At 38.0% G+C, this 22,975-nt stretch overlaps 1 protein-coding gene across 2 annotated transcripts in view; it reads right to left on the bottom strand.

The window, feature by feature from the left end:
- Window positions 1-22,975, bottom strand: part of LOC121316169 (mannosyl-oligosaccharide 1,2-alpha-mannosidase IA-like) — a 125,978-nt gene that overhangs the window by 77,516 nt on the left and 25,487 nt on the right. For both annotated transcript variants that reach the window (XM_041251029.1, XM_041251030.1), the window contains exon 2: window positions 14,553-14,649. In XM_041251029.1, the coding sequence (XP_041106963.1) occupies window positions 14,553-14,649 (97 nt within the window). The remainder of the gene's footprint in view (window positions 1-14,552; window positions 14,650-22,975) is intronic.

The raw sequence follows: 22,975 nt of genomic DNA, 5'->3' as shown, positions 1-22,975 counted from the left end.
ACAGGCATTAAACAGGTTCTTAGAGAGGAGGGGAGAAGTGCGACCACGGCGGCAGCTGAGGCTGATGCTGACATGAGAATGTTCCTTTTATATAGCAAGGAGAAAATCTTAGGGACCCGTCCAAATCCTTCGCCTTACATTCTGCGTAACTCTGCACACATCATTCTCATAAATAACAGTGATTCAGAGGACAGATCTCAAACCCCAGTGCACTAGAGCAGACATTTTGAAAAGAGCTTTGAAATAGACTAAAGTTATACGTGTAAAAAGTTGTCTGGATGTTAACAATTAGATTGCAGATTAGTAGAGTAAATATTACAGTTTCTGATCTTTAAGATAGATTTGGATCATTAACTCGATTCAGTTACAGTACATTTACAGCACATATATAGGTTATTGATCATCAGTGCCAATATTGAATCTCTTTTACTCACATTGAAAACTGTTCACTGTTATTCGTTTGAACAGCCTTGTTAATGCAGCCTATGTCTTGCATCTCATATACAACATTGTTAAAGCCCTTGACAATACAGGACAGTCATTCCTATTCTACAAGCACTGAAAGCATCTGTGTTTTTAAATAGCACAACTCAACCAATCAATCTATTTTATATAGCGTCTTTCATAGTGGCCCACCATCACAAAGCGCTTTACAAGATTTACTAACAAAAAAATCCATAATACTTTAAAATGCAGAGAAATGCATAATACATGCTATACAGCAAAAAAAAAAAGCATAATACATTAAATACAGTGGAAAGTGCATAATAAATGAAATAGCAGCAGCAACACAGCAGCTAATAGCATATATCAGGCTTAAAGAATACGGAAAGCAAGAGGAACAGGTGGGTCTTGAGGGTTGATTTGAAGCGAGTGACGGTGGGAGCATCACGCACCAGAGCTGGGAGAGAGTTCCAAAGAGTCGGAGCCATGAAGCTGAATGAGCATTCTCCAAGTGTTGTGCACTTTTGCTTGAGGATAACAAGCAGGTCAGAGTCAGAGGACCCGGCTTGCAGGCAGGGACATAGCGAGTCAGCGGGTTGAGGAGGTACTCGGGACTTGTGTGATGAAGGGCATTGTAGGTGAGCAGGAGAGTTTTGAACATAATCCTGAACTTTACAGGTAGCCAGTGCAGCTGGACAAGACGAGGGGTTTGATCATGTTACATCTGGTAAGGATCCTGGCAGTGACATTCTAAACTAGCTGCAGTAGGTTTATGATGTGTGCCGAGACTACTATATAGAGAGTTGTAGTAGTCGAGTCGAGAGGAGACAAATGCAAAACAAAGTATCTTCGCATGCGGAAGGGAAAAGTAGGGATGGACTTTGGAGATGTTTCAAAGCTGGTAGAAAGAAGATTTGACCATGGAGGAGATGTGGGCATCAAAGGAGAGGATGCTGTCAAGAAGTACACTAATGCTTCGTACTATGGGGGAAGGCAGCAGCAGGCAGTTTCCGAGGTTCAGGGAAGCTATGTTTAAATTCTTAAGTTGAGTTTTAGATCCTACTGGAAGGAGTTCAGATTTGCTAGTGTTCAGCTGAAGAAAACTGGCAGACATCCAGACCTCAATGTCTTGAATGCAAGCCGAGAGCCGGACCATGGCAGAGGGGCTTCCAGGTTCGACTTTTAAGTACAGTTGGTTGTCGTCACCATAGGAATGAAACTGTGTTGCAGATGAGGTGACCCAAGGGAAACATGCAGATGTTGTAGAGAAGGCAAACATGCAGATATTGTTAGGTCAAGGAGGACAAGCATAGAGGGAGCACCAGCATCAGCATTGTGAATGATCTCCTGCTCAATCTGGAGCTCAATCTTTGAGTACTGTGACGCAGCTGGAAATCAGATTGTAGAGATTCAGCAGATTGTTGTCCGCGAGATGCATCATCAGCTAACTGGCTACAGCCCTTTCGAGAGTTTTTGAGAGAAAAGGGAGACTGGAGATGGGATGGAAACTAGATAAATCAGCTGGGTTGAGGGAGGGTTTTTCTGAGTACCGGTGTAACTCGGGGAAGCTTAGGGGCAGCAGGAACAGAGTCCAGGGACAGACAGTGTGCATAATGGAAGGAGCAAGATCAGAGGCACAGAAGCAGACAAGGTTAGTCAGCCAGGGGTTCAGGGGGCATGTGGCAGTAGTTGATTTCAGTAGTAAGCTGGAAACATCAGCAATAGAGACAGGAGAGGAGGAGAGGGAAGGAGGGGCAACTGGAGGAGCGTCAAGGTGGTCAAGTAGTAAACTGGGTTTGTGATGGGAAAATGTAGAATAGATGTAGGCAATTTTGTTCCAAAAGAAAGAGGAGAAATCATGACAGGAAAGAGGTGGATGAACGGAAGATATATCTGTTGATGGCTGGATGTAGGATTTGGTCAGCAGTCTAAAGAGAACATTGGGTTTACCGTGTCCCATAGTACAGAGAAGTACTTCACCCTGGCCGTGGCGAGCACACGACCTCCACTTGCGCTCAAGCTTGCGGCAGGCAGACTTAAGCACTCGAAGTTTGAGGGATTACATAAATCATGTTATGTCTACTCTTCAACTCCATGAACAAGGATTAAGCTGTTGAAAATAATTCTATTCTTAAGAGCTACAATACAATAGAGTTATTTTTAGTGTTCTACCTACATACTTTTCAGAGTAGTGCACACACTCAACTGGGGTCACATCCCTCTATTTCTCCAATCAACAATACAAGAATCACACATGCAGCTGTAGGGGAAATATACCATTTGAAATGCAATCCTTTGAAGACGACAAATATATTTACATTATGTCTGCTTTTCAGTCAGTCCAAGGAATTTGCTTCCCCATCCCTAGTGAAAGATAATCTTTGAAAGCTAGCCATTTGCCTACAACATTTTAAAATAAAATAAAAAAATTAAATAAAACTCCCACGGAACAATGCTATATAACTTCTGTCCTCATTCCTGTTTGCACAAGGAGTTATTTATAGTGCAACATTGTGGATAAGACACAAAATACTAGTGTCAGAATTCTGCAGCAAGAGACCTATTTTATTTGTCAAGATGTATTTAAAACCAGTTGTATGACAGATTCAGATGCAACCTTACAACAGTATTTCAAGTTTTTTTGCCATTTGAAAATGTGATGCCGTTTGACAATATTTAAAAAGTTGGCAGGTTTGAAACTTTACTACTAATGCAATACAGCCTACATTTTCCAAAAAAAGAAAAAAAGAAGAAGAATACACTTACCAGGAATATAAAAACAGAAGCTTTGTCAGCCTGCTCAAAAGGCTGTTATTTTTGCATCTCTAAGCTAATACTAGAAAATGTTCTGAATCCTGCCAAGTAAACGTCGTGCGGTGTGTTTTTCTGAAAATAGGGAAGGAAGTTCCCCTACTTTTGTCTTTCAGCTGATAAACCAGTTACACAAACCCCTTCAGTACTCTGCTTGAACCGTAGCTCAACTGGTTGAAATGAGATTACAAGTACGTGAAGAAAAATGCTTCTTTCCAGCTGCTGAATAAAAGCAGCCTGTCCACATTTATTTATGTACACTAACTGATGTACTATGTTGTGAAAGCCACTGCCATGCTCTGGCTGTTTCAATGTTTTTTCTGGTTTCAATAATACACGACTCACACAACACACTAATTTTACATGACCAGTGTTGGCTGAACAAGCAACATACCAACACACAACAGAGTAAGAAAAATGACATGGAACAACTTACTATCACCAGATAGTGCATTAGTAAATGTTCAAAGGAAGAAGTAGCATATCAAATTTACTGCAGAGAGACACGAAGAAACGTGGACTTAACTGAAGATAAAAATAAGTAATGTAAAGTAAAAAACTAAAGCCATACTTCCTGAGCTACAGCAGAGGAATTTCATAACCTTCTACTGCTGCAATGTCAATTAATCTCAGAGCACTACAGAACATACAAGCTATTGCAAAATAAAGTAATCAACTGTCTCAAAGCAACAATTTCAAGTAAAAGGCACCTTTCGCTACACTGAAAGCCAATTTTAAATCATACTAATCATTATGAAATATACTGAAAGAAAGAAATGCTGGTGTCAGTATAAATTACATTACCTTTCTCTGCTAAATTAAAGTGGTTCATCAACTTTGGTCTATAAATCCCAGGCCTGACTTCCAGCCCAGAAGTGTCAGGAAGAAACTGAACTAAGATGGCAATAACTTGCATTACTCAGAAAACCCCCAGTGTGTGAATGAATGTTTTATAAATGGTTTGTTCTCCTATGACCTTTAACTAGTACAGTATTATATTTTATTCACATAGCCTCACATCTAGAAATGCCCCCCAGGAGGTTGTACCTGGTACTGGGAATCACCACACACACAAAAACAATACTTTTAGGTGGCAAAACTTTGTACATAGCTTTAGAATAGTAGTGGAAATATTCAGACTTTCTTTTTCATCTATACTTTGGTGACAACATTCAGCCTTTGAGACCCCAATCATTGTGACAACAGTGCAGTACTTAACTATTATAACACCTCAGTTATTCTATAGCCTAGCACTGCATCTAAGGGTCTGGGTTTTGAGTAATTTACTTTCCGATTTAGACACTGAGCAAAATGTATTTTGGGTGAAGTCAATAAATACTGTACATAACTTAATACTAACTTATGGGTTATGCATTAACTACAGTCTTACATTTAAACTGTAACTTTACTTGGAACAACAACTTAATTTACAATCATTCTACATGTAGATGCTGGGCTTTCCTTATCTTTTTTGCAGCCATTTAGTCCTGCCTTATTATAATCCGGGAAGTTACTACTCTCGATGTAGTTAGCTACTCAGTTCACAGAGTCTCCTCCCTCTAGTACTAGGCTGTTAGTTTTTTTTGGTTTTCTGTAAATCTTCCTTTCTCAGGTCTCTTGTGCTCTCCCTTTCCAAGGTCAACAGACATGCGCCCTAAAAATTAAAAAAAAAAAAACAACAACAAAAAAAAAAAAAAACTGTACAGATACTGCACTAATGCAAATAAAAAAAAAACAATAGTGTATCCCTCATTGATCACATTGCTGTAGTAATATAAAGCATCCCGACTGCCTCCAAACACAACATATTACGTACAGGTACCCACCAAAAATTCAGTCGACAGATAGGTAAATTGGTAAGTTTGTTGAGATGGCGCCAATAAGTTCTAAAGGATCAAGAATCCAGTCACAAATACGCATTACAAGCAAGTGGATTCAACTGTACTTTTGGTCATTTTGGTGTTTCTGGCAATTCCCAGACAGGCGACAATCATCTGTCCCTGCATTTGTATTATGTATTCTCTAGCTACCGCATGCAGTATATTCACAATTGACCTTTTCGCATTAAATTTAAATATCATGCGCAATTCATAGTTTTTCAATATGCAGCTTATCTTGAGCCCTGCTTTAGCCATTGTTTTGTATTATTTTATTATTATTATTATTATTATTATTATTAAATTGATTTAGTTTATTTATTTATTTTTATAAAAGAGCAACCCACAATGGAATTCAACATGTCAACTGAAATAGCTACTACAGTATAAATCTGCCCCAATATAATCACAAATCCATAATTCTATGTTGATGCCTGGTGAAATCAATAAGATGGAAATAATTCGTTTGGAGTCAGACCTCAGCTACTGTATCTAAACTACCAATGACACACCATTTTACATACCAGAGCATACCCAGAAGGCAGCCCCCAGCATATTGTGTAGAAGGGTCATTCCGTATCACATGGACTAGCCTAAATATTTGGATCTTCCCCCACCTCACCATGTCAGATTATTTTGATATAGCATATGGAATGTGGAAGTTATTTACAGAAGAATCCAAAAATATTAGCTCTCGATTCGCAATATATCGGTATTTAAACTGTGGGGAGTGCACATTACAGACCCAAATGAGCTACAAAAAGGTGCTGTTTGAGAGGTCAGATCTTCCTAAATATCTTGAGATTTTATATATATATATATATATATATATATATATATAATATATAATATATATAATATATTATATCTATATATATATATATATATAATATATATATATATATATATTATATAGATATATATATATATATATATATATATATATATATATATATAAAAAAGAACTGCTCTTCCAGTTTAATAATGTGTCAACATATTACCTATTGGTGACAGTGGATGTTAACGTCATGGAGCCAAATGTAGAAAAAAGTCTATGACAAAAGTAAAATGTAGGCCTATCTCTTTACTTAAATATGGCACACTTTTTGCACACTCACTAATGGTACTGAGTGTACATGTACCTAGACAGCAAATAACTGATTAAAAGAGAAAACCATGGCTTCTGTGCATTATTATAAGCTAAACTATGTACAGTACTGTATAGAGTTTGGCAAAATTGTATTTGTAACCATCTCCTATCCCCTTTGCAGCTTCCATTTGGCTATGTTCAATTCCCCTAGTGGTCATTGGGTGGCCAAAATCAGTTATGTTTCCCTTTTACACTGTAACCATGACAATCTGTCATCAAAAAGCACCAAACTTAGCATGGAGACAGTCAAGCCCTTTGAACAACAGAGAGACTGGTCTCTGCCTAACTACATGACTTGACTGACAGGGACTCACCTTTGAAAATGATGATTGAATCAGTCTCTTCAGCGTTGACTGGCTCTGTCAGTCTGAGTCGGAACACTACATAGAGACTGAGTGAGATGAAGAGTGTCTAGTTGTCGCAAAGGGATTTTTTCAGCCAAGCAAGCATCGTCTATTTTGGATTTTAGCGAGAATTAAATTCCTCCTATTTTTGTGTCGTCTTCAGGAAGAAATGGAAAGTTGCACTTCTAGGTTTTATCCATCGTATAATAATAACGTAATATAATATAATATCAAGTCAAGACACTTAGTCAACAAAAGTCATTGCCTCTCCAAATGACCTACATATTGTTTATTTTAGGTAGCCAATTTGGAGGAAGGCACTATTTTTCAGATTAGCCTGTTAAACTGTGCTACTGGTAGCTGATTTTGAGGGTTTCAGAACATTGGCGCAGCAGAATTTTTGCAGAATGTGGCAGTTTATGCCATGCCTCATTAATTTTGGCCAGTTAATACATTCAGGATGGGGTAAAATTTGTAAAATTTTACACTCCGTCAATTTAGCACTGCGTCGGTCGATCTTGATATATGCCCCCCATAGTGGTGAAGACTGTCATAAAATGCTTGGCTGTACATGGGTTAAGGACACTGGTTCCTATGGCAATACAGAAAGGTCTTTCTACAAGTTTTAATAATATAATAAATGTGCCAACATTGTGAGCACTCAGGCTCCTGCTAAAATCTACTCTTAACTGATTATAGGTTATCCAACCAGAAATCAATCAATCAATCTCACCTAAGTCTGTAGGTCTTTAACTGATTTACTGTTGAAAGAGATCCAGGCAACCATAACAATGAAAGCATTTAACCTTAACCAGCTGGCAGCATATTTAGCTTGGGTTTGATGCTCACATTATTATAAATTATTATTATTATTATTATTATTATTATTAATAATATTATTATTAAAAAAAAAAAAGACACATACTGCAAAACACAAAATGTTTGTGAGCAAGACATTTTAAATACTAGCATTGTTTGAACTTTTTTTTTTTAATTGTCTTGAACACTATAACGAAGTCTTCCACTCTCTCTGCAGTACAGCAGCTGTTACCTCTTGATGGCAGAAAAACACACAAGGGAGAACATTGCAGAGCCTTGCAATGTGTGTCATTTTTATTGTACTGCAGTGTATTAAACTTTAAATGTATCACTGTGGTGTTTTCCCATTATTTCTGTTTATGCTGTATGTATTATGCACTTTAAATGAAATATATTCAGTTATGACGCAAAATACGATAACTGCCTTGATTTCACCAAAAACACCACATACAGATACGCATCTCAGGAAGGATTCTTTTTGACAAACTCTTCCCTTGAAGATCTGAATGCTCGGTTTTAAAAAAAGAGAGCTGTGTTTTTTTTTTTGTTTTTTTTTGTATGACTGCTGCGTGTATTAAATTATACCTTGAGAGCTTTGTGGATGCACTGCATTTATTCTGAAAGGGATTACAGTGGCTGCTCAGGACAAGACGCAAGAAATGTAAATATAAATTTTCATTTTAGACCTGCAATAGAACATTTAAAAACATGCATTCTCTAGTCTACTGCCAACACTCGCATTTTATAAAAAAAAAAAAAAAAAAAAAAAAAGTCTGAATAAGGACATTTGGCATGAGCGATAAAACCTGCTTCAGTCATTGCATCTTTAAAAGGAGCATCTGCCGACTGCTGAGGTGTACTTTTAAAGAGGCTAGCTTGTTACTCCTCAAGTCTGACCCAGGAGGACACTCCGATGAAAATTCATTGTGATTTGTTTCACAGCGGCATTTGAGGTTGCTCACCTTGTACACACATCAGAGTGTAAGAGATCTGTTGCAGACGAGACACAGAGTTTTACCAGTTTTCAATGAAAGCAAACTCTTCCTCCCATTCTGGCTAAAGCCTCATACTTGAGTTTATTACTCATGAAGGGTTTGCTCAATACCACTGTCATCACGAAACGAATGAGCACTTAATTCAAAATTATGAAATTCCCTTTCAGCCGCACGTTTGGCTTTCACTCAAGGTGATCATGTGATTCGAGCCGCAAAGTGTGCGTCAGCCAGCATTTCATCAGGAGCCAAGGTTTGGCCACCTTTGGTATATAGGGTCTACTCACTGAATGGATGGTTATGAGAATGTACAGGGGCTACAACACAAACACACATACAACTTCCATTGTTTTTTTTTTTTTTTTATTATTTTATTATTTATGCCTACAGGTCTACGAGCTACTTATTAAATTTTAATTTAAAATTTCTATAAATACAATGCAATAAATAAAATGCATCCCATACAGAATCCCAAAATGACAGAAGAATTAGGACTGGAAAACCTGTCTGAAGAGATAAGTTTTGAAGAAGACTGATGGGAATTACATGTATAACATGTCAATGATTACAATCTCTTCCCGGTAGAAGTACTTCAAAACCAGAACAGCTTGTGCTCTCATGTTAAGAAGTTAATTTATGATTCGTTTCAGATCCCCCACCCTGCAGTTTATTCTCTGTAGGTCCTCATCCACAGGACTGGATCCATGCCTGGACATGGAGTGTGGTGGTTGGTCTTGGGTGAGAACAAACACTTTTGTCCAGCTAGAGCTTCCCAAGTCTTCTAGGTCAGCAACACGCCTGACCAACAAAAGTGGAGTCAGTGACGCTGTCAATAACTTTCAACCCCAGCTAACCCACCACCTTGGCGAAAGAACTAAAACAAAACTGCATCAATACTGAGGCGTTAGGTTTCAGCACTGTGACAATCTTTAGATAGAGTAACCTTGTGAAGACAGGGATTCCAACCACAATCATAGGCAAAGATATCCAGCTTAGGAGTAATAAATCAAGTTCCTCATTGGTTGGTTTACCGTGGCATGCAAAAGTAGTTTATATGTTTATCCCCTACTGGTGCTTGCTGCTTTCTCTGTCTCGTTTACTTTACATCAAAAGGGTATATTTTTTATGGATTCCACATAAAAACAAACAAAAAGCTTTGTACGCAGGTGGATTCTCGCAGCTAAAACAACCATATTCATATAACAATTTGAATTTCCAGCAGTTAAATAAGCAGCACTCTAAAATGTGGTTTAAAAAAATATGACAAGGCTGCTAATTAGAAGTGAAGTGAATGACTTTTTTTTTGTTAGAGGAATTTAGTAAAGTACAGTAAATGTCACTTAAGTAGCCCTTTAGCATTTCCAGTGCTTCCTTTATTAGAAGTACTGCATAAAAATTTCAACACAAAAGAACAATGGACAGATGCAGTGATTACTCACAGCCCTTCCTTGTGTAATCATGCTGCAGCAAACAGACAGAACAGAACATTATGTACTTGGTTCTGGATAAAATCTTGGATAAAACCAGAAAGGGCCAACATGTGTTTCTTGGTCAATCCTGCACCTGCACCTGAAGTTTGTTCTTACAACTGAACATAAACACATTTTACATGTTTGAAAACCTATTGTTTTCCCAGATGGCTGTCCACACTACTGTAAAAAAGGTATTTAACTAATGTTATAAATGTGACTAAGGAAGTGATACCAAGACCGGCCTAGTTAGATGTGGCAAGGGTAACTTAAACTATGTATTGCCCTTAAAAGTATCACTTGGTTTAGTAAAAAGAATTTTGCAGACATTGATTTTGCCATTTGTATTGTTTTTTTAGCCCCGTGTTAGTCATATAGTTTGGAAATTGGGGTATGTATTTTGTTTTGGTTTTGCAGGGAATGATATTGAATGCTCATCCTTTGTCATTTGTGTTGCTGTTGCGCAACCAGGTCATTTTAAAGGACTAGTTCCAGACCCACTTATCTGGCCTCAATTCTCTACACGAACCTCACTAGGAAATACTGCACTGATTTTGAAATTAAAACATCAATCACTGCCATATGCAACTCGTTACTGCCGACAAACACTGAAAAAGCATTCAGTATTTATACTATTGCTTTAGTAAACATTACACCAGCCATTCCACAATAATTTGGCAGCAACCACATGCACCTTTTATTAAAAATAATGATGGCGGTAATCATGAATAAAATAAATTGGATCTTTATTGTATACTTGTTGCAGGACAGCATCTATTGTCCTTCCTTCAATTGTAGCCAAAATGTAGTCCAGCGTGAAATGACAAGGTTTAGCATTACACAGGAAGACAAAGGAGTCTCTCTATATGCAATCTTGAGAGCCAACCATCAAACATATATATTAAACTTTTTTTTTTTTTTTTTTTTTTTTAAACTGCATAGCTGACAGTAACACTTCTGTTTCAAAAAAGGCAATGTCAGAGTTGTGTGCAAGGAGCCAGCAAAGCAACCTATTGCAGTATGCCTCTCCAGAAAACAAGTCTAATTGCAAGAAAATTGATTTACTCAGACTAAATTATATCAGTTAGGGAAGTTAAGTTACTCATTCAGTATTGGCAAGGTCTGTGTTTTTACTTTGCATGGTATATTCTAGCAGTGTGTTTGTCTTTGAGTCATGATGAGAAGGCATCACTTTTGAAATCCCAACAGCAGTGCCTGTGGATAAGGGTTTTGTCCCGGTTTGGGGTTGACAAGCAAGCTGCTGAACCAGAATATACATTTATTATAAAATACAAAAAAAAAAAAAAAAAAAAAAAAAGGATTACTATATTTAACTGCTAAAAAGTGTAGAATGTATATGCTTGTAAAGTTATGTCGGAGATTTAAAACATATATAAAAAAATCGCAGTGAGTCACAACAAGGATAACTTATTGCAGGAAATATATACAATGTGCATGTACATAAGATCGAAATGGAGGGAATTATTATTATTATTTTATTTATTTTTTTAAAAACAGGTCCCACACCCATCCCTGTGGATATTCAGTGGGAAAACCCATTTGTTGGAATTCTCTCAAATGTTTGCTTACTATATTATAAGCCTATTTAATCCAGAGCTTTCTGTGCCACAGGAACAATGCATCTAATAATGGGTACGGGGCGGTGTAATGCACAGGGGCACTTGTTGACATCATAAACTTATAAAATATCAGAAAAACATAAAACAACAAAACGTGTGACTGCAGGCTGCGAAATAACCGACGGCAACCGCAGAAGTGCCCAAGCCGCTTGCGGCAATGCCTCTCAAATTAAAACAATTTACGGCAAAAGCTGCCTGTAAGCTCACCCGTCAGCACCAGCACATCTGATTTACAACTCATTCACAAATTTGCTCAGCGTCAGCTTGCCTGTTCTCTGTCTAATCTCGTCGTGTGAGAAAATGTATTATTATTGTTGTCATTCTTTTTACTGTGCACCTCCCAGCACTAAGCCACGAGAAAGACGTACTGTGTCACTGGTTAATAATGAAGGGCAAACAGAGGGAGGGACGCTGTTATACTGAGCTCAATCTGACCGCGCTCAGGAGATGAAAGCAAGCCGGTATGGCCCAGTACAGAGTACCGGCGAAACATTTTGTCAAGGTCATTTTATAGTTTGGCTTGTCAAAATGATTGCTTAGGCTACATAATTTTCTCTTTGTATTTAAGCAAAAGAACTCGCAGTACCTCAGGTCCCGTTCACGTGACTTATGATGATAGAGCGTGAGATCGCCATGGTAACTGATCAGGGCAGATCGGTGACATTTAGCTATTCGGTGCAGGAAGAAGCATTCCTGAAAAACTAAAAAAAAAAAAATAATAATTTATATTCCTTGCTGTAGAAACTCTTGCAGCTTTTGTAAACTGAAATCTTGGTGGCCTGAATTGAAGTGAATACCTACATAAGACAAAGTCATACAACTATTGCACTTTATTAATTGGTAGAATGACAGACTGCTTTTAAAAAGGAAAACTATAAAAACAAAAAAAACAACCATGAGATGCTTCGTAATCAAAATTAAATATACATATAAGGTATATAAGGTCACACCTCACGGAAATAAACATTTTGCCCGTAGTTTGGTTCATTTTATAAGGAAACAAGTACAGCAAATGGAGGACATGACTGAGCAATAACAATACAGTAAAGGTAAGAAATTAAAGTTATTTTCACCTCACGTGTTCACTGGCAGTGTCACTGATTTTTCCGTCTGTGAGCACAGTGCTAACGTTTAAAAAGAAAGAACGATAAAGAGCCATCTAAAAATCGGCAGCGAAGCGTTCAGATTTACCTGACGCTCGGTCAAGCAATGGGTGCACAACAATTCGTCCCCGATTATAATAATACTAATGTGAATTTACAGTACTGCTGAACAGGATGAGATTAGACAGAGTTAAATTGAATCGCGTGAGAATGGGTTTAAAATTGCAATACTTAAAATGCAGCGGTGAAATACACATTCTGACTCCTTTAATGTCTTCGATGTATATAAATTGCTAATTTGACTGTTTCTGTTTTGAAATGAGGAGGTGTTAAACGCCCCCCCCCCCCCAAATATAAACCCACCACACATTTTACGGTGGTGAACACAAAATTGTGTTACTCAAATTATAAATTCTTACACCAAAAAAATAAATTGTAATAAACACAAAAAACCCTAAGTAGCGATGACATGGTTCAAATAGCAGCTCCCTGTTTTGTGAAACGAGGAGAGAACATAATCGTGAACGAAACACAATCTTGAGAAGTGGATCGATGTCTGTTTTCATTTATTTTTGTGTAATACGTTGTCACTACCTTACGTAGTTCTGATTTTTTAACTAGCAAAACGTGTGCTTTCACAAAAGGGGTTAGAATGTGTATGCTTAAAAATTTAATAGTATAATTATAATTTAAAACTTAATATGTTCTTTCTGAAAATCGATAACCAAACTAAATCCTTTGCAACTGTAAAATTTCAAGAACTGTGAAACTATATAAAGTCTCCCAAATATAAACATCTAACATGATGTACATCCAGCTGTTCATCACTGTTATGCATAGCACTCTCCATTGCCTCATGATTGCCTCAAACTACAGTTGTGCAGACACTGCAGCTGGAACAACTCATCTGACCACTATCGTTATCAAACTTCAGCCATGAGTAAACCTGTGTGACTGAGTTTAGTAAAAAAAAAAAAAAAAAAAAACCTAAATACTTATTTTTTGCCAAATTACCCTTTGTATTTTTTCATTATAAAAGTTTGTTGTTTGTACAAATGGAAAAAAAAGTGGCCTATATTTTATTTTTGTAGCAATTAGTATGTGAATCACTCAGAAAACTTTGATTTGTGTTTGTATGAATTAATTTCATCAGCATAATAGGGTCTCTGTATTTATTTTTTGTTGTTTTATGAATGAGTATGAAATCACTTTGGTGCCCTTGGGTTGGACTTATGTTTAGCTTTTTTGCCCCCTTGAACTGCCTTGGTGCCCCTGAATTTTCACGACCAAAGAAGACAACATTGCCTTGCCCTTCATGACCTTAACTTCATGCCCTGTAACTGTGCCTTGGCCCAGACTTCAAAATCCTCAGAACAAGCACGGAATATCAATCATACCAGTCAGCAGCTGCATCCACTTTTCCAATTGTTGTGAAACCAAGTAAGGTCATTCCATTAGCTACTCAGTGCCATTCAGGAAACTTACTGTATATGGCATTAACTACTGACAATAAAAGTTGATATTTTGGTATTTTGAGAACAAATAAATAAAATAAATATGTGCCTCTTCCCTCTATCTTTATCTATCCATATGTCTCTTTAGACTTCTGATGTACAGAAACACAGATGTAGCCTATGTGGTTACAAACAGAGGCCTTCTACTGCCCTTTCCCCAAAGAACCACATTTCTGCTCAGTTACAGCTCTATCAGTACTTTTGTTTTGCTCTAGTAGGTTTCAAAAGCATATATTTTCATTCTCAGCTGTTAGACCTAGACAATGTTACGGAAGCTTAAGATTAGTTATTAATTCACCACCTGCCTTTTTTTCCTGTATCGTCTCACTATCTTTAACATGCAGCCATGCGCAATGCAGAGTTTGAGGACCAAAGAATAAGCTACTCACCAAATAAATTGCTTGAATGTCCTTGCTTTGAGACAGGCTTCAGCTCATTCAGTCCCCAAGCATACCGTTGGTAATTATCCCAGGCAAATTTCATCATCTGAAGAAAAAAAAAAAAACACACACACCACAATTATAGATACATTTACAGCGTAAATAGACAATGATATGCTTCTTGCTTGTTCAAATTATTGTGCAAGACAAAAATCAGACGATCCAGTACAGATTAGTCCCTCAATAATATATCCCAGGCCACAGCAATAAATACAGAATTAAGGCCATCAGTTTAAAAGATTACCTTGACTTGCATCCACAGTAGGCACAATGTAATATATTTATAAGTTAAATTTATGTGTATATATATATATATATATATATATATATATATATATATATATATATATATATATATATATATATATATATATATATATATATATATATCTATATCTATATATATCTATATATATGACAAATGTAAATTTATATTTACCCCAGTAGATGGGGTTTAGTTTATTTAAATATAAAAAGAATATTAAAATAAAACTATTAATATTAAAAAGAACAGGACACACACAGGTGCCTATATTAAATCAACACCAAAGACATGCATCCCCCTACACACAACCAGACCCTGACTCTTGCCTGTGGTTCAGTAGTTTCCATTTCCATTGCTTGGATTTAGAAATGCACAGTACATAACACAGAACTGATGAGTAACACAATTACATGCCTCTCTAGGGACAAGGTCAGGACCTCATATAGTTACCCTATTAGTATGCACCAAGAATCATTTAGAGCACTGAAGTTAAAGCAACTTCTGTGAATTATGCTACTGTAAAAGTAATTTAGGAGCTCAATACAGACATCTCAAAAGGTATGCAGCCAGTCTCTTCTGAAATTAGATTATCTGATAGCAGACTACTAGATTGCTCCCAAACAAGCAATAGGACACGTACAAAAAAATAATAACAACAAATCAATAGATAAATAAATTGTAAAAAGCCGAGAGTCTGCAGCCTGCCAAAGTAGTTGCTCTGAATAAATGCTGAAAGTCTATGACTGATAAGGGCTCTTCTTAGAACAAAATGTACCAGAATCTCTGGCTTTTCTTCCTATCAGATGAATCCAAACTAAGTTATTATCATAACCCTGGTTCCATGAAATACAAATGTATCCGTTACACAATGGGTTAACCTATTACATCCGACTCAACTGAACACCTCTACCAAAGCTGCATCTTACACCCGCGACGTCAGCATGCCTGTCTCTGCCCCCACAGGAGCACAGGAGACAAAACTGCGGGCAGGACGGCGCTTGGCGGCATCAATTTTCTACAGCCTACTGCATAAAATGTATGACGCGACCAAAGGACTGTAATGGATATATTTCTAATTTCAAGGAACCAGGGTTCCCTTTCAAAGTACGAAATGTATTCCATTACACAATGGGTAAGTATACCCAAGCCGTCACAAGGACATGACCTGCAGATCAGCCAATTTGGCGAGACCCATGGCCTGCCACAATTACAAGGCACGGTAACGCTTCTGAATCCAGCTGACATGTTGCTGTCAGCACTGGTTCCAAAGGCAGGGTTCTGAGGATCCAGGACATTAAGCCTGTAAAACCTTGTGAAAGTGTGGGGCGTGGTCCATACCGCTGCATTGCAAATGTCAGAGATGTTGCACCATGAAACAACGCCCAAGACGTAGCAAGACACCTGGTAGAATGACCTGTGATAGTTACGGGGGGGGGGGGGTCTCCACGATTCAATTGGACACAGGTGAGCTGTCTTTTTCCACCACAAAAACGGCCTCCACACAGTGTCAGGACACAGACAGGCGGCGATGTGGTTGCAAGAGGGGATGATTCACCCCATGAATGAACCACATTTGGAGAGGACGCATACAGAGAAGACCCAATGGAAGAGTCTGGGATGCTGCTGCCATCGGGCCCAGAAGCCTCTGGAAGGTGACGACCTCCTGTGACACGTCAGGCTGAACCAGTCTCAGCCACGTGTGGAGCCTCTGGATTGTCCTCTGACAAGACTGACATGCTGAGGAGAAGGAGGGAGGGCCCTGTTTCAACTGGGCAGATCTGTACTGTAGTAAGCACCCAGATGTATGTGGAGCCTGAAATCGGTGGTAATCCAGCTGGCTCCTTGAATAAGGGCCCTGGACCTGTGGGCTGCTGCTGAGCCGCTGGTGGTTTCGTGGTTGCTTTTTGAACGTAACACAGTTGGCGGTATTATCGGCGATGCCCCCTCTGGTGTCTGGCCGCCCCTACCCCCGACCTGCAGGCACTGCCTACCACAGAGTCTGGGGCTGCTAAGCCCTAGGACACCAAGGCTTGAGGAGCCTTTCTGGGCAGCAAGTGAACCAGCTCTTTAGTTGATTCTCGTGACTTCTGGGAGCTCAGCAAAAGTTTGTTCCTAGTTTGATCCTAGAATGCCTGCTGAGCATGCTCAGCACCAAGACTCCACACACACTGACCATGCTTATCCACTGAAGGGATCGAATTCTTGTAGGTCATGAAAGAATGGAAAACCCAGGCATCATGGTACGATGTATGGTGCGATACGACATAGTATGCATGGCACGGTGGTGCAATGTGCAGTATTGTGCATAGTACTGTACACTGGGGTGCAACATGGTGCAGGAGCACCATACAGCAAGCACAGTATGGTATGGTGCACAGGGGCACTGTACAGTATACTATGATGCACATTGCGGTAAGGTGCACTAAAGATTTTAATGTCTTACAGTACCTTGTACCTTAAATATGATTTATTTTCTAAGAATGCTGAATGACTGGGTGGAGCACTTGGTTCTTCATTTTACACACACCCCCCCCCCGAAATCTTTCCTAAATAGTGTAAATAATATTCAATGTAGAGTTGTCCTTGACAGTCTTTAGGCACAAACTTATAAGTGGATCACACACACACACACAGACACAGAGACAGAGAGAGAGAGACACAGAGAGAATTGAAAATACCAGTTAAATTATAAAAACATATCCTTTAAAAACAGACTGATAATTGCAGCTTAACAGAAACAAAACAAAAATAATGTATTTATTTCTCAAATGGAAGTTTCCATAATTAGAAACTAAATGCAATAAGCTAGGTGAAGATAACATTATTTTCATCTACGAATGTTTAACAAGAGGCTTAGAATGCAACGTGCAGAACAGACAATTTCCATATGACCTGCAGAAAATGGATTTTAGGAAGAGAGAGATAACTTAAACTAGATCAACCATTTGATGCAATGTTGGAGTATTTTTGTTTTGTTTTGTTCTAAGTATAAAATGTTTTTGTGGGTACGAGATGGATTAAAACCTTAACATAATGCCACAACATACCATAGTACACAGAACCGCATGTATTTTATCTGTAATCATTTACTTTGCAAGAAAGCGAATTCCTATTCAACCACTGGTTGTAACGCTCTCATGACTTACAGTTCATTGGTTCAACTAGCTTCACAGTTCACATACACATATACACACACACACATATCTATATATATATATATATATATATATTATATATATATATATTATATATATATATATATATATATATATATATATATAGCGGGGGGCTAGTGATAGTATTACATCGTGGCGGCCCTCGTATTAAAGACTCCCTCGTATTGACGACACAGTCATATATCAGCTTTATAATAAACGCAGCTATCAATAAAGAAACATTCAGGTATTTTTTTTCTAAACCATAGTAAAAAAAACACACACACAGTAAACAAATAAACGCGCAACACTGACTGTGTACACGTAACGCCCCCGAAGAGACGGGAGCCTCAAACTAATGTACACACATAGTTAGCACATTTTATTTTATGGTACAGTTATGAAAGAAAATCAAACAAACTACATACAGAACAACAGTCTTTCTGAAATTATAGGTGGTTTTGTTTTCAGTTCAATTGTAATTCCCGTACTCAATCCCCTACAAATAAAAACAATATGCTTACTATCTATGATAAGATTGTTTCAATTTCTCTTGCAGAGAAATTACAAACAAGCAAGTTACAGTGAGAAAATAAAAAATAACCAAGTAGGATATACTGAGTTTTTACAGAAATCAAGCTGATATTCCGAGGTAATTTTTGGTGCAGAAAACTACGTCACATTCTTTGACTAAACTGCGACACCAGCATTGTCCCGCCCCTTAACAGCCAATACACACTCCTGATTCGCTGGTACAGTACTCCCTGACCTCCCAACTCCCACCTAATGGGGTCTCGGTAACTATCAGTAAATGTACTACATTCAAGCCCCAAAAACACACAGGAGTACAGTGCTGCAGATCGGAGCCGCAAACAGCCTCGCTTCTAAAATGCCTTAAATCATGTATTAAAATACTGCAGCGTTTGAAAAGCATAGTATTTATTAATAAAGGCCGCCCTCATATAATCATCACCCTCGTTTAAGGGCGCAGCCATTTTGATCAATTTAAAATAAACGGTGCGGCGCCAAATCGAAGTGTGAGATTTTATATATATAATTTCCCTACTTCTGTACTGTTTCTGCCTGAAATAAACACAAGGAAAATGTATAACTACTGTGTAACATTGTTTGCTTTATATTTAATTCAGTGGGGCAAAGTAAGGTATTCAAACTATTCTGGAATATTACAGTTTTACATATATTGATACAAAAGCATTACAAATTGTATTTGTGTTAGATTTAGCTGGGAGTGGTTCAGCATGTGATTGTAACAGAAATTAAAGTAGTTTTTGTATTTATTCTACTTCAGTATTAGTAATGTACTTTAGATATTGTATTAATGTATATCAGTGTAAAGGATTAACCGATTAAGTTTGACCTGTTGTCACAGCAATAATAATAGAATCTAGCAAAACACCTGTTTATTATTAGAAGGGCCTGGGCAGAACAGAATTGAGGGCGGCTGCTGTATTTTTTAAAAAAAAAATGAGAAACTCTTTGGTTTTATTATAGAAACAAAAGCAATGCGGTCAGTAAGTGTTGAGGGCAGCACTCAGACCACCAAAAAACAAACAAACAAAAAAGAAATATGTTTGAGAGCCATGAAGGCTGAATGGGCAGCATTAGCATGATTCAGTAATGTGGTAATTCTGAACACAAGAACAACATGCCCTTTCTAGAACGCCACCAGCTAGGTTGAGTTTGATGCTTCAGGACGATTCCAGATTGGTGGTGCATCTTTGGGAAAACACAGATGTTGTCTCTGTGGCACTGGAACAATTTTTAGAGTGGGGGTGCTGAAAGCCATTGAACAAAACTGTAACCCCTGTATATGATGGAAGCCATGCAACCCCAACACCCCTAGTTCCAGTGCCCTTGTGTTGTCTTTCAATGTTGAAACTTTCATTTTGTATAGTTTACTTGAATATTCCTATAAGCCAAAGTTAAATATCTGAATCTGGGATAGATTAGATATTGAAGCTACATTAGAGTAACTTCTGTATTTTCTTTGTAGACCAGTGTTTTAACAATTCCCTAGTACTGCAGCAGTCAGCTTCCGTTTCCTAGCTGTGTCGGTGACCCGAGGACAAGCACTAAACCCATCTCACAGGAAAGTAACGCTCACTATCCAAATGCAAGCACCATCTACAATCTCAAAGCATTGTCAATGTCCCAGACAGACAAGCAGTGCAACAGGATTTAAATTAATTACTTTGTGATGCAGAGGATCAACATAAAAGTACTGTAATGTCACAGCACTGAATCCATTCATTACCTTTCTTGTGAAGGATAAAGCATTTACAGTGCAGTGAAAAAGTATTTGCCTCCCGTCTGATTTTCTGTATTTATGCATATTTTGACACAGGATGTTATCAGATCTTCAACCAAAATCTAATATTAGACAAAAAGGGACCAGAGTGAACAAAATAACACAGAATGTTGAGACTTATTTCATTTATTTATTAAAGAAAGTTATGCAACACCCAAAGCCCCCGTGTGTGTAAAAGTAATCGCCCCCTTAGGACTCAATAACTGGTTATGCCACCTTTAGCAGCAATAACTGCAACCAAATGCTTCCTGTAGCTATTGATCAGTCTCTCACAGCACAGTGGAGGAATTTTGGCACACTCCTTGATGCAAAACTGCTTCAACTCAGTGACATTTGTGGGTTTTCAAGCATAAATGGCTTGTTTCCTGCATGACCCAACTGTGCTTCAACTTCAGCTCATGGACGGATAGCCTGGCATTCTCCTGTAGAATTCTATTTATACAGAGCAGAATTCATGGTTCCTTCAATGATGGCAAGTAGTCCATGTCCTCATGCAGCAAAGCATCCCCAAAGCATGACACTACCACCACCATGCTTGACCGTTGGTATGAGGTTCTTACTGTGGAATGCAGTGATGGTTTTCACCATACATAAACTGGGCCCATGTTGGCCAAAAAGTTCCATTTTTGACTCATCTGTCCATAGAACATTGTTCCAGAACTCTTGAGGATCATCCAGGTGCTTTCTGGCAAACTTGAGATGAGCATTCATGTTCTTCTTAGTGAGCAGTGGTTTCCGCCTTGCTACTCTGCCATGAATCCTATTTTAGCCCAGTGTCTTTCTGATGGTGGAGTCATGAACACTGACCTTAGCTGAGGCGAGAGAGGCCTGCAGGTCCCTGGATGTTGTCTCTGGTTTTTTGTGACTTCCTGGATGATTTTACTCCTTGCTCTTGGAGAGATTTTGGCAGGACGGCCACTCCTGGGAAGATTCACTACTGTCCCAAACTTTCTCCATTTGGACAATTTTGACTGTGGTTTGGTGAAGCCCCAGAGCCTTAGGAATGGCTTTGTAACCCTTTACAAACTGATAGGCATCAACAACTTTTTTCCAGAGGTCTTCAGGAATTTCTTTTGATCGTGGCATTATATGCCTCTAAAACCTGTGTGCTAACAACTTCGCTCTGATGGTAAGGGCCAAAGTTAGTCAGATTTACATTGGGCAGGGCTGGCCCAAATCAGGCCTGATTGTTAACCAAAGTATTCAAACAGATGTATTCACCTATCCCTTTAATTGGGTTGAGTTAACTAGGGGGGGCAATAGCTTTTTCACACCTGAAGATTGCATGTTTGATTACCTTGCACACCAAACAAATGAAAGCACCACCAAACTTTGGTGTCATTTTTTTCTCTCAGACTCCCTCTATATACTACTACAACCCACAAAAAGATGTAACCAAATTCAATGTGAAAAATGTGCAAAAATGCAGAAAACCAGACAGGGGGCACTGCACTTATTTTTACAACGAATGGCAATACAATTTAGGCCTATACATTAACACACAGGGTTGTATTGCTGGATACAATTAAATAAAGATATTCAACAAGGGACTGCCTACAAAACAAATGGTCTCAAAAACACTGACTTTGTTCTGCTTGCGCAGAAAGCATGTTCATAGTAACACCTCAAGCTAAATAACAGGAATGTTCATTTTAATAAAAATGCACATACAGTTGACTTACAGGCAAGACAAAGTTGTAACCTTCTTTAATCTACCGTTCTTTACAATTACATATGGGATTATTACACAAAAGTTGTAACTGAATTCAACTTGAATCAGAGTAGCAATAAAATCTCTTTTAAAAAAGGTGCTACAGCAATAAAATAAATTAACATGGTTGAATTCGTTGATTAGCAAGATACTACTGGTGTTTAATAAAAAAAATAAAGCCTACAAATGACTGAACATATGTGATTGATTTTCTAACTCATCACAACTTTGAAAAAAAAAAATACAACCTGTCCACAAAACATGGGTTACAGTATAGACACCCAGTGTTTTACAAAATTGGGCTTGGCTATATTTTGTCATCCTTCACAGTGTTTTACAAACATGATACCCCTCACTTGCATTAACAGTAACAACATTCCATTCTGGATAACTTTTAATGGCATTCACTTTGAAAGCACTTTTTGTAAACCTGTTACAGTTTCAGAACCCATAAAAAAACACCCTGCTAAAAGACAGATCAGACAGGAAAATTAAATATAGCACCATGCAGCTCTTTTCTTCTCTTAAGCCAAATAAACTGAACTTTTACACAAAACATCCGCTCCAAGATGCTTGTTTCTGGTGTTTAAGCTTGCTTTTCCAGTGTTTAGTGAATGCGATATCAAATAAAAATGAAATCATTGAAAGATGCACACATCAATATATCAGCGGTTCATTTTGTCTATATACAGTAACTAAAGGGCCATTCTAGCTTTAGCACAACATACTACTTGCTGTATAAAAACACAGGTATCATACTACGGTACTTAGTTTCCAGTATTTGAATTAATGTGCAGATCAAAAATCTAATACAGCAGTTGATGTGTAATCACATTCTTTTGTTTGTTTGTTTTTGTTTTACTGAACTGCGAATTTTGGCCTAGTTCCTTACCCTGTATGTTAACTTTGTGA

Source organism: Polyodon spathula, chromosome 5, assembly GCF_017654505.1.
Source record: "Polyodon spathula isolate WHYD16114869_AA chromosome 5, ASM1765450v1, whole genome shotgun sequence".
In the NCBI taxonomy this organism is placed as follows: domain Eukaryota; kingdom Metazoa; phylum Chordata; class Actinopteri; order Acipenseriformes; family Polyodontidae; genus Polyodon; species Polyodon spathula.
The sequence above is the reverse complement of the archived record's forward strand: the minus strand, read 5'-3'. Positions and strand labels throughout refer to the sequence as shown.